This window comes from Myxine glutinosa, chromosome 9, assembly GCF_964187855.1.
Source record: "Myxine glutinosa chromosome 9, kmMyxGlut1.1, whole genome shotgun sequence".
Lineage (NCBI taxonomy): Eukaryota > Metazoa > Chordata > Myxini > Myxiniformes > Myxinidae > Myxine > Myxine glutinosa.
In genome coordinates this window covers 84,806,621-84,820,479 of record NC_136269.1, presented here as the reverse complement: position 1 = coordinate 84,820,479, position 13,859 = coordinate 84,806,621, and the positions used below count along the sequence as shown (strand labels likewise).

General features: G+C 52.1%; 1 protein-coding gene across 3 annotated transcripts in view; it reads left to right on the top strand.

The window, feature by feature from the left end:
* The first annotated feature begins 52 nt into the window (after window positions 1-52).
* The window catches only part of ADCK5 (aarF domain containing kinase 5), an 80,124-nt gene continuing 66,317 nt past the window's right edge, over window positions 53-13,859 (top strand). The window contains exon 1 of one of the 3 annotated variants that reach the window (XM_068128909.2): window positions 53-280. In XM_068128909.2, coding sequence (XP_067985010.2) covers window positions 269-280 — 12 coding nt within the window. In that variant the 5' untranslated portion in view covers window positions 53-268. Of the gene's footprint in view, window positions 281-422; window positions 537-13,859 lie in introns of those variants that run through there. The other 2 variants (XM_068128911.2, XM_068128910.2) reach the window with 2 other exon arrangements.

Below are 13,859 nucleotides of genomic sequence, written 5' to 3'. Positions count from 1 at the left end.
ATATTGATTGACATTGCGAATAACTATACAGGAACTAGAGCGCCGCTCTTTTGAAAACAATTACTTTATTAACACTTGCGATATCACTGGATCAAAGTGGGACGGTTTGTGTCCTTGGCGAGGTAGCGCGCGATGGTCACGTGGTACGATGTGCCGATCACGGTGTACTCTGTTTGGTCATGTGGAACGGGTGACATTTATCAGCGGAAGAGTGAAGAGGAAGAGTGTATGATGTGCTGAATGCAGCGAGAGTAAGATTCGGGGAATTATGCGCCACTTGGTAAGTGAACACACTCCTGGTAGCCTAATGATAACTTGTTTTCTTGGCGATGGTCGAGTCATGTATGGAAGACGAGATCACTTGTTTGGGACATTCGGATCCTTTTCTTTTTCATTCACACACTTTGATTATCGTGAGTTGCTGGAATGATATAACGTGGGTCCATCGGTCATACCCATGACCATGAGCACCCAGATGCTCCCACTTGGGAATGTCGTGATACTCGTGAGACCTGCATCGGGCTGGGAATGCCATGGTAAGATCGCATTGCACGGATGGGATGTTGTAAACACAACGCAACGGCCGTTGAGCTTGACGTGATCCTGACATGTTCCGCGAGGGTGACGATGAAATGCGGTGTGTTGAGGTGCGTTTAGATGGGTAAGTGTGAGCTGATGAGATGATTTCGGTTCAGGATAACTTGGGTGAAACACAGTGATGGTGAGATGTATGTGATGTGAGATGTGTCATGTGTGTAATGTGTGATCTGACATGTGTGTGGTGTGACATGTTTGATGAGACATGTGTGTGGTGTGTGATGTGACACGTGTGTGATGTGACACGTGTGTGATGTGAGATGTGTTTGTGATGTGTGTAATGTGAGATGTGTTTGATGAGACAAGTAAGATGTGTGTGATGGGATATGTTTGTGATGTCAGATGTGTTTGATGAGACAAGTTTATGATGGTGAGATGTGTTTGATGTGTGATGTGTGTGATGGTGACACATGATGTATCACTGAGATACAATGGGGTGATGGTGACATGGTGTGATACGTGCTGTGTGTGCTGCTCACGCTCGAGCTCCTTCTGCTGCCGGCTCAGCCACTCACGCTCCTGATATATATATACAGACTTGGCATTTAATATGGAATATTTTTTTTGTGGGGGTGAACTTACTTTTCAAGATGACTTCGAACCAAAAGTTCATTGGAATTATGTTGAAATTATTCTTGATTTTGTTTATGTGACCTTCAAAAGAAACAAAAACCACATTTGACATTTCGAAGCAAATAAATTGATCCTTGAAAGTGATGTAAACTGATATCGAACTCAATTCATAGACAGTACTGTGTTAAACTTCTGTACGTTTTCCAGAAGTATCTCTTTATTTTGCACATCAGCCAAATTTTTTTTTAACAAAAACAAAAGTTAAATTACGACTGGGATTACGGACAGTAAAATTACAGTTCAGTACTTCGTGTAACCCCCACGAGCATTCAGGAGAGCACGTACACGTTGAGGCATGCTGTTCACGAGATTTGCCAAGGTTTGGACAGGAATCGCTTGCCATGCAGTGACAATAGCCTGTTGCAATTCACGCACAGAGGTCGGCTGCTGGTCCAAGTGGTCGATTTGACGCGTTAATTCTGCCCACAAGTTCTCTATCGGATTCATATCCGGGGACATGGCAGGCCACTCCATATGCTCTACACCACGGTCAGCAAGAAAGTGTTGGATCATGCGAGCACGATGAGGCCGTGCATTGTCATCTTGGAAGACAAAGCTTCCTCGAAAGGCTGCACAAGCAAATGGAAGCAATGTTTCTTCCAGAATGGCCCTGTACTTGAACTGGTTCAGGTTTCCATTGAGAACAACCAGGTCAGTTTTGCCCCCTGCATGAAAAGCAGCCCAAACGGTCACCCCACCACCTCCAGCTTGGACTCTTGGCACTATACAATCTTTGTTGGAGGCTTCATGCACTTGTCTGCGCACTTGGACGCGGCCATCTTGACGATAGACCAGAAATCTAGACTCGTCACTGAAGATCACGTGATTCCAGTGTCCTGGCTGCCATTGACGGTGCTCTCTGGCCCACTGCAATCGGCGCTGGCGGTGTTGTCTGGTCAGGCGTGGCTTTCTCGGGGAATGCCTGGCACGATAGCCTGCTTGAACCAGTCGTTGGTTGACTAGCCTTCTGGATACAGGCACATTTGTCAGTTGCTGCCACTCAGCCCTAAGCCGATTAGCTGACTTGGTACGGCCATTGCAGACTAACCGGTGCAGCTGGCGATCATCCCTCCTTGTAGTTCTGCGGGGACGTCCTGGCCTCGGTATTGGAGTAGGGACACCCCTCTGAGCATTTTGTTTCAGGATCTTTGACACCTGACCTTGAGTGATGCCATACTGCCGAGCAACAGCACACTGTTTCATGCCGTAATTTCGTAAAGCCACCACTCCATGACAAACAGCATTGTCGAGTTGACGGACCATCTCCAGAGGAAGCGGCAATAACTTTTGTAGATGTGCAGCAGTTGTTTTCCACTAATAGAGAACGCAACAACCCTTGTATACCCAACTGTGAAGCCAATCATCAAATGCACCTGCCTGTACATTTTGCCACGCCATCTGTGATATAATCCTGTTGTTGACTTCTTGCTGCGACAGACAATCAGCGACATGGTTCTTTTAACAAATAAATCACCAAAGTGTAAAAGAAACACACCAGATTGTTATACTGAGTTAAGAAAGTAAACCCAAGTCAAGAAGAAAAAAAAATTCCATATTAAATGCCAAGTCTGTATATATATATAATTATATATATATATTGTTACGGTTCTTAGAACCTTCACTTTGTAAATTTAGTATTAAAATTTCCTATGTACATTTCCCCTTTTTGAAATGAGTGCACCATAGCTAGTCGATGTACAAGCACGTAGAAAATCATATACCCTTCTAAATAGTTATTTCCTTATTATGTGTATTAGTTTAAGGCTGTGTTTCCCACTAGTTGACCCTGCATTGCACCGAATCAAATAATATAGGATCCCACCGACGCCCCCATGGCATCTTCAAAATGCCAGTAACTTTGGATGGGGTTATTGGCATCACCATCGCGATTCGCATTGCCAACTGCATTCGCCCTCCATTGAACACGCGGTCAACTCGGGGAAGAAAGGCGTGTCTCCACCTCGTCATCAGAGGGAGGAGTGAACCAGCCCCGATCAACCAACCAAGGATGAGGGGTTTGGCTTGAGAGGGCGGAGAGAGAACGATCGGGCAGTTTCGCGAGCGTTCCAGGGTGTGGCGCTACATAACCCGTCACGCGACGCTCCCACCCAGGAGAGGAAGAGATGAGTGAGCCGTCCACCGCAGCTGAACCAACCGCAGCTTTGAGTCCACCACAGCTGAACCAACCGCAGCTTTGAGACCACCGTAGTCTGGCCCCCCTGTGACACGCAGCTTCGACCCGCTGCTACGCGGAAACCAGATTGCTGTGGCATCGGTGGCCGTCGAGGTCGAGCCCAACGTCCCGTGCGGGAGCAAGCTCCAGCTAAACCTTCCTCCCCTTCCAGCCATTCGTTCCTGCCTTCATTCCCCATTCGTGTAAGTCTGATTGTCGTCTGTTTTGTGTGTCTTGTCCTGGGGTATAAGTAAGCTTGTGTAGGTAAGCTAGTATTGCACTGTGTCTTCTTCTTCTGTAAATTCTTTTCGTATTTTTCCCTCTTCCTTGGTTTCTTTGGTCCTGTAAATATTAGTAATAAATTATATTTGTTCTTCCTACCTTGCCTTCTTTCCTTCACATCCGTTCGTCCTTGTCTTTTCCCTCATTGAATATCTGTGGCACGATTTGGCCAACGACTAAGAATCGGGTCTAGTTCTGTTAACGGTTCGAGCCGCGGGCTGCCATCCGCTCGGCAAATAACATCTTGTCCACGGTCTCGAACGAGGTTGCTCACTTGCCTCTCCGGAGGGAGCTGGGCAGCTTCAGGACTCACGTCGGTCAGTCATAGACAAGGGGATTAATCCCCCCTTGGTAAGGGAAAAAGGGCCGACGTTGAGATCCGCAACAATTGGTGTCGGGAGCGAGATTTGGACCTGAAGTGCGCTTAGCGCACTCAAATTATGAGTGGCCCAAAATTTTATTTTATATTCCAAATTAAAAATCGTGCCATGGATAGTCAAGGCGATCGGATGCCGGTGGGTGTGTTAGAAGGGAGGGTAGAATCGACCCAGGACCCCAGGGAAGAAGTGGGAATAGTGGAAGAGGAGAGCAATGAGGATGTGGTTGTGGGGGTATCAGGTGCACAAGATGGCGCCCTCGCACACGTGGTTGCCGAGGCACAAAATGGCGGCGCTGCGGCAGCCGAGCCCACGGCACTGGTGAAATTGGACCTCTTCATGGCGCAGATGATGGTATATGGCAAAAATGGCTGAAAAGTCCAGCAGAGAAATGGCACAAATGATGGAAAGGAATAGTGAGCAATTGGGAAACCAACTTGTGGGATCGAGGGCTGATAGTGAGCAATTGGGAAACCAACTTGTGGGATTGAGGGCTGATAGTGAGCAATTGGGAGGCCAAATGGGAGCAATGAGGGACGAAGCGAGGGGTACCAGTGAGCAATTGAGAGACGGGTTAAGTAATATGGGAAATCAAATCGGGGGGCTAGAAGCTAAATTTGAGGGTTTAGACTTTAGACAATAAATTTGAGGGTTTAGACAACAAATTTGAGGGGTTAGACTACGGGATGAAAGAGGTGAAGAATGGGTTAACGGGGTTAGAAAACACCATGGAAGGAAAATTGAGGGAAATAGGGGAGCAATCCGCCCGGGAAATTAAACAGATGGGAGATCAGATAGAGGAGGTGAAAATCGGGTTAGAAACCAAATTGGATGCCCAGAGGAATGATTTGGAACAGATGAGGGCAGCATCTACCAAAGAGATGGGAGAAATGGGGGAGGAGATCAGACGAGGTGTGGGCGAGGAGGTCGCGGGGGTACGCGAGGAGGTAAAGCGAGGTGAGTATGGAGAAAGAGGTGAGAAATAGTACGGCTAGGTTACAGGGGGGAATCGAGGATCTGACGAGGGGAGTAGAGCAGCTGACGGTGGGACAAAAGGAGTTAGGGGAGCAAGTGGAGAAGAACACATGCGGTAATCGTGGGGTTGAAGGCGACACAGAAAGAGATAAAAAAGGAACTCGTAGCGACGAAGAGGGAATGTCAGATGGTACATGAGGGGTTGACAAAGAGGTTGGACGAGGTGACAGAGGCAATGGAGACGAAAGAACGGGAGGTGAGGACGCACAAAGAAACGATCAAGGTGGCCTTAGAGGAAGAAATTGAGGGGGCGCACCGGGAAATGAAAGAGGTGAAGCAAAAATTAGAGGATGTGGAAGAGGGGGTGAGTGAAATTGAGAAGAGACGGAGGGAAACTAAGAGAGAGACAAAGGAGGAAGTGATGGAATATGTGCAAGGTCTGTGCTCAAATCGTGATGATGTGCTTACTAACCAAATAAAGAGTTTGCAGGTGGCGGAGGAGGAGCGAAGACGAGGTGCCGAGGTGAGTGGCGATATACTTGGAAATGTATATGGTGTGAGGGGAGATTCAGTCAGCTTGGGTGTTGGTTTAGACCCGGGTGTTCGTGAGGGACCAATGGTGAGGTGTATGACTGGTCCAGAGTGTATGGAAAGAGGAGGTGTGCAAGGAGGTCCGACTATGGGGAGTGAGAGGGGTATTGGTGAGCAAGGGTGTGCGGGTATGGAGTGGGTAGCGGGTTGCGGAAGGGCGACCCAGGCATCGACACCAAGAGGGGTAGTGTTTGGAGGGACGGGGGATGCACGGGAGCCCCCCAGGAATAGTGTACTGTGGGGGCCCGAACAGTTTGGCGTCCGGCCTTCGGGCGCCCACAAGGTCCCACTCGCGCCGTATGACGGCAAGAGTGATCTGAGGGCGTACCTGGCGCAGTTTGAATACGTGTGTAGAGGCAACGGTTGGAATCCGGACGAAGGTGGAGTACACCTTGTGGGAGCACTGCGCGGTGCGGCGGCGGAGGTGCTGACAGCTTTACCACCGGGTGCTCTCACCCTGCCAGCTCCCCGCGCGGCCTTAATTAATCGTTTCGGCATTGAACAGCAAAGCGAGCTTGTTAAAGCTCAGCTTGCTCAGTGAAAACGCAAGCCCCAGGAGACCATCGGGGAACTTGCCCATGACATTCGCCGCGCAGTCGGAATCGCACATGCAGACATGGCAGCGAGTTCCCAGGAAAGCCTGGCGCTGGATCACTTTATCCAGGCCCTTCCGGATCTGGAGCTCCGACAACAGCTCGCCATGTGGCGCCCGCAGACCATGAGTCAGGCGGCCGACGCTGCAACCCGTTGGGAAGCAGCGAGGCCACTGGCCTGAGGAGGCGAGCGCCACGCAGTGGCGGTGCGTCAGGTAGGGCCCGTGATGGGTGGCGGCACCCCTAGGGGGCCCTGACCTGGAGAGCATGGTCCGGAGGCTGGTGGATCGGTGCCTGGCGGTACCTGGACCATGGCAGGCGGCCCCGGCGGTGGCACCCGGTAGTCCACGGCAAAGTACACCAATTCGGACATTCAGGGGGGGGGGGGGGGGAATTTGGAATACCGGAACACCAGGTGAGGTGCTATAATTGTGCTCGGCTGGGTCACCGTGCGTGGGAGTGTCGAGCTCCACGCCGGGACGGTCCCCGCCAGCCGATGCCCTCAACTCCGCCCCGTATCGATCGGCCTAGCCGACCTCAGACACCCCCCCGCCAGGGCCCGGGAAACTAGAACGTGCCGGGCATGCAGGGCGGTGTTCGGCAGTAGGGGATGGAGAGGAGCCCTCATTGACGTGACAGGTCATTCATTGTGGCCAAATCGGAACAGGTAGTTTAACAATTCGATGCAAAATTGCCGGCGTGGGGGTAGACGCCGTTGTGGATACGGGAGCCAGCGCCACGATCATCAGCCCCGTGATCCTTAATTCGAGTGCAGACGGCTGGGGTAAAATCCAGCATCTGGAAAATCATAGTTTGCAGTTGGCTACCGGGGCAACGGCTCCGATCATAGGGCGTGGTTTTGTGACCCTCAAGTTGGGATCGGTAAAGAAGGAGATAGAGGTTTGGGTGGCGGAGGTGTGCGACCCATGCTTAATAGGGTTGGATTTGTTGACTGCCAGCGGTTGTAAAATCGACTTGAGCCGGGGGATCCTGCAAGTGGGAGTGGAAGAGCTACCATTGGAGGGGGTGAGCACGGCCGAGAGGGTGGAGCTGGAGGCTCCTGAGGCCGTGACCATCCCTCCGGGGGCCGAGGCCATAGTGCCGGCCCGATGGTCAGCTCGCCCGACATGGCAGGAGTCCTGCGGCCTGGTCGAACCGGTGGCAGCGCGATCCATACCTGGTTTAATCGTGGGCCGCACCCTTGTAAAAACAGACGGGCCGGTGGTGGCCGTCCGGGTAATTAATATTAGTACAGAACCACGCACTATAGTGAGGGGCACGAAGGTAGCTGGCTGCACCCCAGTTAGAGAAGTCGCGTCAGTGAGGGGCGAGAACGTCCAGCCGAGCCGGCCCCAGGGGGAGCCTTCAATAGATAGTAGGAATTGGCCCGATCCCATTTGTGAGATGGTAAATCGTAGTAGTGTAGAGTTGGGAGGTACCCAGAGGGAGGCCTTACACAAACTGGTTGGATCCCATTTGGATCTCTTCTCCTTGTCCACCGAGGATATTGGACGTACGGGCCTGGTGAAACATCAGATCCACACCGGTGAGGCCCGGCCTATTCGTCAGCCCGCCCGACGGCTCCCTTGGAGCAAGAGGGCGGAAGCTGGCAAGCAGGTTGAAAAGATGCTCGATGCAGGCGTCATCGAGCCCTTGGGAACTCCCTGGATGTCACCTGTTGTGCTGGTTAAAAAGAAAGATGGAACCACGCGTTTCTGCGTGGACTATCGCCAGCTAAACAACGTGACACTCAAGGACTCATATCCCCTGCCAAGAATTGATGACACCCTCGATGCCGTTGTGGGCTCAAATTGGTTCTCAACTTTGGACCTCAAGAGTGGGTATTGGCAGGTGGAGATGGATAGGACAGGGAAGGAGAAAACGGCATTTTCCACAGGTAAGGGGCTGTATCAGTTCACTGTGATGCCGTTTGGTTTGTGTAACGTCCCCGCCACCTTTGAGCGATTAATGGAACATGTACTTGGCGGCATGCCATGGCAATCATGCCTGGCATACCTGGATGACGTCCTAGTACATGCCAAAACATTCCCCCAGGCTATAGCTAATTTGGACCAGGTGTTCGGGTGCCTCAGACAGGCAGGGTTGAAGCTGAGCCCGAGTAAGTGCACCTTGTTTGCAAGAGAGGTGGCCTATCTAGGTCATGTGATCGGCCGTGAGGGGGTAAAAACGGACCCAGGCAAAATTGCAGCGGTAGAGGAGTGGCCCGCATCACGTCCCATCAAAGAGGTACGGGGATTTTTGGGACTCTGCTCCTACTACCGGCGCTTTGTGGTGAAATTTGCGGAGTTGGCCCGTCCCCTCCACCGGCTTACGGAGAAGGGGACGCGATTTAATTGGACAAGGGAGTGCCAAGAGGCCTTCCTAAAATTGAAGGGGTGTTTGACATCTGCACCCCTTCTAGCTTACCCCACTAGCGACGGGACATTTACCCTGGACACGGATGCGAGCCAGGAAGGATTGGGCGCAGTTTTGTCTCAGACACAGGAGGGCGTGGAGAGAGTGATTGGTTATTATAGTCGGGCCTTAAGTAGGCCCGAACGAAATTATTGCGTAACCCGCAAGGAATTATTGGCTATGCTGGCTGCCATGAACCATTTCCACCCGTACCTGTACGGGCGGAAATTTTCGGTTCGAACTGACCATTCCTCCTTGCAATGGCTCCTTCGGTTCAAGGAACCGGAGGGCCAAATTGCAAGGTGGTTGGAAAAGTTGCAGCAGTACGATTTTAATGTGACCCATAGGGCCGGGAAGGCCCATGGTAATGCTGACGCACTCTCTCGGCGTCCTTGTCTGGGAGAAAACTGCAAATTTTGTGCGAGACACGAGGAGAGGGAGCAATTGGGCGATTCTGCCCCGATTCTCGTCGTCCGGGCAACCCGGGTGAGAGGGCCAATTTTGCCACGAACCGCAGACGAAGAATTCGGAACTTTGGCGTGGAGCACGGCCCAGCAGGAGGATTCCGTCCTGGGACCGGTGTTCAAATGGGTCAAATTGTGGCAAAGACCAAAGGGGGAAGAGGTCACCCCCCTCGGGGCGCAAACCAAGGCGTATTGGGCTCAGTGGCAGACCCTGGAATTGAAAGACAACATCTTGTGTCGCTAGAGGGTGGAGGTTCCCTCTGAGAGAACGTCCTGGCTGGTGATAGTCCCTGACAAATTTAAGAACGTCATATTACAACAGGTGCATGGTACCCGCTCCGGCGGCCATTTGGGCAGGACAAAGACTACATCTCGGGTCCGCCGGAGGTTCTATTGGGTTAATATGGGGCGCAACATACAGGACTGGTGTCGGAGATGCGACGCCTGTTCTGTCAAAAAGGGACCAGCATGGAGGATGAGGGCCCCCCTTCAATTACACCAGGCGGGGGCCCCCCTTGAGCGGGTGGCTATGGATATTCTAGGACCACTGCCCCGCACCCACCAAGGTAATAAGTACATCCTTGTTGTAATGGACTATTTCACCAAGTGGCCGGAGGCCTACGCCCTCCCCAACCAGGAAGCCGGGGTTGTAGCGCAGGCCTTCGTGGAAGGATTTGTATGTCGGCACGGAATTCCACAGGAGCTGCACACCGGCCAGGGTCGAAATTTTGAAAGTCAATTGCTAAAAGATGTGTGCAGACTCCTGTCAATTCGGAAAACACGGACCACGCCCTTGCGGCCACAATCTGACGGGATGGTGGAAAGATTCAATCGAACATTGATCCAACAACTGGCATTGTTCACCACCACCCGTCAGGATGACTGGGACGAACATCTCCCGTACTTGTTAATGGCCTACCGAACCAGCCAGCACGGGGCCACCGCATGCAGTCCAGCGTTGCTCATGTATGGGCGGGAGTTGCGGGCTCCCGCCGACTTGCTATGCGGTCCCGTGCCAGACACCACAGATACACCGCCGAGGAAGGGTTATGCACGTCACCTGGAGGAAGGCATGGAGCGGGTCCATGCCTTCGTCCGCCGCCAGCTCCATCTGGCGGGGGTCAAGATGAAGCGCAGGTATGACCACCGGAGCCAGGGGAGTCAGTATGCTCCGGGGATGAAGATATGGTTCTTTAATCCCCGGAGGCGGAAGGGTAGGTGCCCAAAGCTCACCTCCCCTTGGCAAGGCCCGGGAGTCGTCCTGTCGCAAGTCTGTGACGTGGTCGTTAAGATCAAAATGGGGCCACGGGCCCTCCCTCGGATCGTCCATGCCGACCGGATAAGACCTTATGCCGGCGAGCAGGCGCCCTCGTGGATCGCCTCGGCTCTAGATGCCGAGGCAGGACCCAGTACCTCTTGCGACGGGGGCTCGTAGTGTCAGAGGACTGGGGGGGGGGGGGGTGATAGTGGAAGATGCCCGATGTCATGGGATGGCAACTCTGCCATCCCTCACATCATACGGGGCACATGAGCTATAGTTTTATGGGGTTTATGGCAACGTAAGCTCGCCGAGGGAGGGTTAGGATAAAATGATAGGGATCTAGAGAAGATGACCATAGGTAACGGTAGAGGTAAGTAGCGACATTCCACCTGTAGTGGGGACGTAGGTAGATTAGAATGGATGATAATAACGAGGGAGCGCAATAGTATAAGGGGCGACTGGGAAGCGCAAGTTTCAGAGGGGAGTAGTTAAATCAGATGATGCTGTGTGTGTGTAAAAGTGTATTCAGTAGCGTATTGTGAAAAGTGGGGGTGAGTGTATTGTATTGAATGAAGAAGCCTGGGAGGAAGGAGGGTGCAGGAAGCACCAGGTGTGATGGCACAGGTGTGCAAATACAGGTGTATGGAGAATGGTTGTGTGGAATACATGGAGTATGGAATATATGGAGTACGGAATGGATGGTGTGGAGCGAGTATGGTGGAAACTGTGGAGTGGAGTGGATGGTGCGAAGGTGTGAATGGGGGAAAAGTGGACCCCTATCACGAATACCCGGGGAGGGTAGTTTAAGAGTTAGGTAGAGGGAGTAGGTAAATTGTGGTTGGATATTGGCATCTGTGGTGCGTGGTGGAAGAATGGTGTTTGGATGGGTGCATTAGTGTCGTGGAAATGGCTGGGCGTGTGGCCTGTTAGTGTGTGTAGTTAAATGGGCACTCCGCCACTGTTAGGATGTCGGCCAGGTGAGGCCGCAGGTGGGCTCTGGGAGCCGGTAGAGTTGTGGATGGGGCCCGAGGATCCGGAGGACAGACCCGGGTAGCCCAGTGCCAGAGAGGGCACCGAGAGGGGAGAGCGCCAGAGGGCCTTTCCCAGGTAGATAGGTTAGGGTAAGGAGCAGGTAAGCTCGGAGGCAACTGCAGTGGTGGAGGTGTGCAAGTGGGTAGACCTGCTGGGAGAGCCACACGACCCAGTCCTGAAATTGTGCAAAGGCACAGGGAGTTGAATCGGGGGAGTGAAACCCAAAATTGATGAAGCACCACAGTTTGGTCAATGGGAATTGGTTCTTAAAACCGCATGGAGTAAGATTGCCAATGGATTGGCAGGGAAAGACCCCGGGTAGTGTAAAGTGTATTAAAGTCATTTAGAGTGTATTAAAGAGAGGATAGTTAGGATTAAGAATCTCCTCACACCATCTACATCCACTCACCTGAGGTGACAAAACTCCACACCGTGCCATGGTTTGTTGTTTTTATTATTTTGGTGCAAATGTTTGGATTGTGAGACGCATCATGACGTGGGTGTGACATTGTGTTGATGTTCCATCTCTCCCTCCTTATGAGGGTTGATGATGAATTGAGGATGGCAAATTTTGGATTCGTGGGATTGTGACGAATTTGGTATAGGGGAAATATGGGGAGGACGAGACGTAGTGACGGATTTGTAAATGTGTAGATTTTTGTACATCTAGGGTAAGGGCAAGGGTAGAGTAGGTAACAGGGGGGGTGACGTACGGTAGGGACGAGCTTTTCTCCGCTCGGTCTCCAGGCGCACCTCACCTTGCATTGCCTTTATTGATGTGTACCCTTGCGCCCTTACCCCTCGCTAACCTGCCCTCTCTGTCTTCCTTCCCCAACCCATGGATCGTGCTCTTTGGGGCACTGAGGGGAACGTGCGGGAGTCCGCCATTGTGTGCCCGAACCCCCGCAACCAGCTGCCTGCATTGATGCACCACTTATGGACCACATGTCTGTGGCTGAGCACCACTCATGGACCCCACGGGTTGGCGCATGGCCCCTCTGCTGGAACCGGCCACGATGGCCCAAGATCTTGCTTGCGGACCCGGTGAGGTGGCACCAAGCCCACAGGTGAACCACCCATAGTCGGCCCCTGTGGGCCATAAATAAAAAATGGACACGGTTGTGCACTTTTATTTCCACCAAATAGGCCGCAGCCAAGAAGATGAGAATGACAACATCAAGAACGACAACAGCCAGCAGAGGGAGCCGAAGAGGAAGACCAGCACCAGGGTTTTGGTTTTTATTTGAATTGTGGTGATTGTGCACTCCGGTGCGTTTTGGTGCTTTATGGTGCTCTTTATTGGTGCTGGTGCGTCGATGCAGAGCAGGCTGTCTTCCCCCCCCCCCCCCCCCCCAAAAGAACAATCACAGGTCCTGGGTTGCGTTTTGTAAATACAATCAGCGTCACTTGTAAATAATGCTCCCCACCGTTCATGTTTAGTTTGAGAACCATTCCGCAATTCGGTTATCCTGTGGGCGTGAATCTGATAGGTAGGGTGCAATGCAGCAGAGGGACATACTTATTTGTGTTTTAAAACTGTCACACTCAGGGTCAGGTTAATTGTAGAGGGAACTACACCTACGTGCCACACTAAGTTAAAGTTTTGTCGGCCCGAGACGTGCCGTGAGGAATGAGGGTGCTGTGTTACGGTTCTTAGAACCTTCACTTTGTAAATTTAGTATTAAAATTTCCTATGTACAGTGTACATTTCCCCTTTAATTGGCTGTTAATTGAAATGAGTGCACCGTAGCTAGTCCATGTACAACCACGTAGAAAATCATATACCCTTCTAAATAGTTATTTCCTTATTATGTGTATTAGTTTAAGGCTGTGTTTCCCACTAGTTGACCCTGCATTGCACCGAATCAAATAAGATAGGATCCCTCCGACGCCCCCATGGCATCTTCAAAATGCCAGTAACTTTGGATGGGGTTATTGGCATCACCATTGCAATTCGCATTGCCAACTGCATTCGCCCTCCATTGAACACGCGGTCAACTCGGGGAAGAAAGGCGTGTCTCCACCTCGTCATCAGAGGGAGGAGTGAACCAGCCCCGATCAACCAACCAAGGATGAGGGGTTTGGCTTGAGAGGGCGGAGAGAGAACGATCGGGCAGTTTCGCGAGCGTTCCAGGGTGTGGCGCTATATAACCCGTCACGCGACGCCCCCACCCAGGAGAGGAAGAGATGAGTGAGCCGTCCACCGCAGCTGAACCAACCGCAGCTTTGAGTCCACCGCAGCTGAACCAACCACAGCTTTGAGACCACCGTAGTCCAGCCCCCCTGTGACACGCAGCTTTGACCCGCTGCTACGCGGAAACCAGATTGCTGTGGCATCGGTGGCCATCGAGGTCGAGCCCGACGTCCCGTGCGGGAGCAAGCTCCAGCTGAACCTTCCTCCCCTTCCAGCCATTCGTTCCTGCCTTCATTCCCCATTTGTGTAAGTCTGATTGTCGTCTGTTTTGT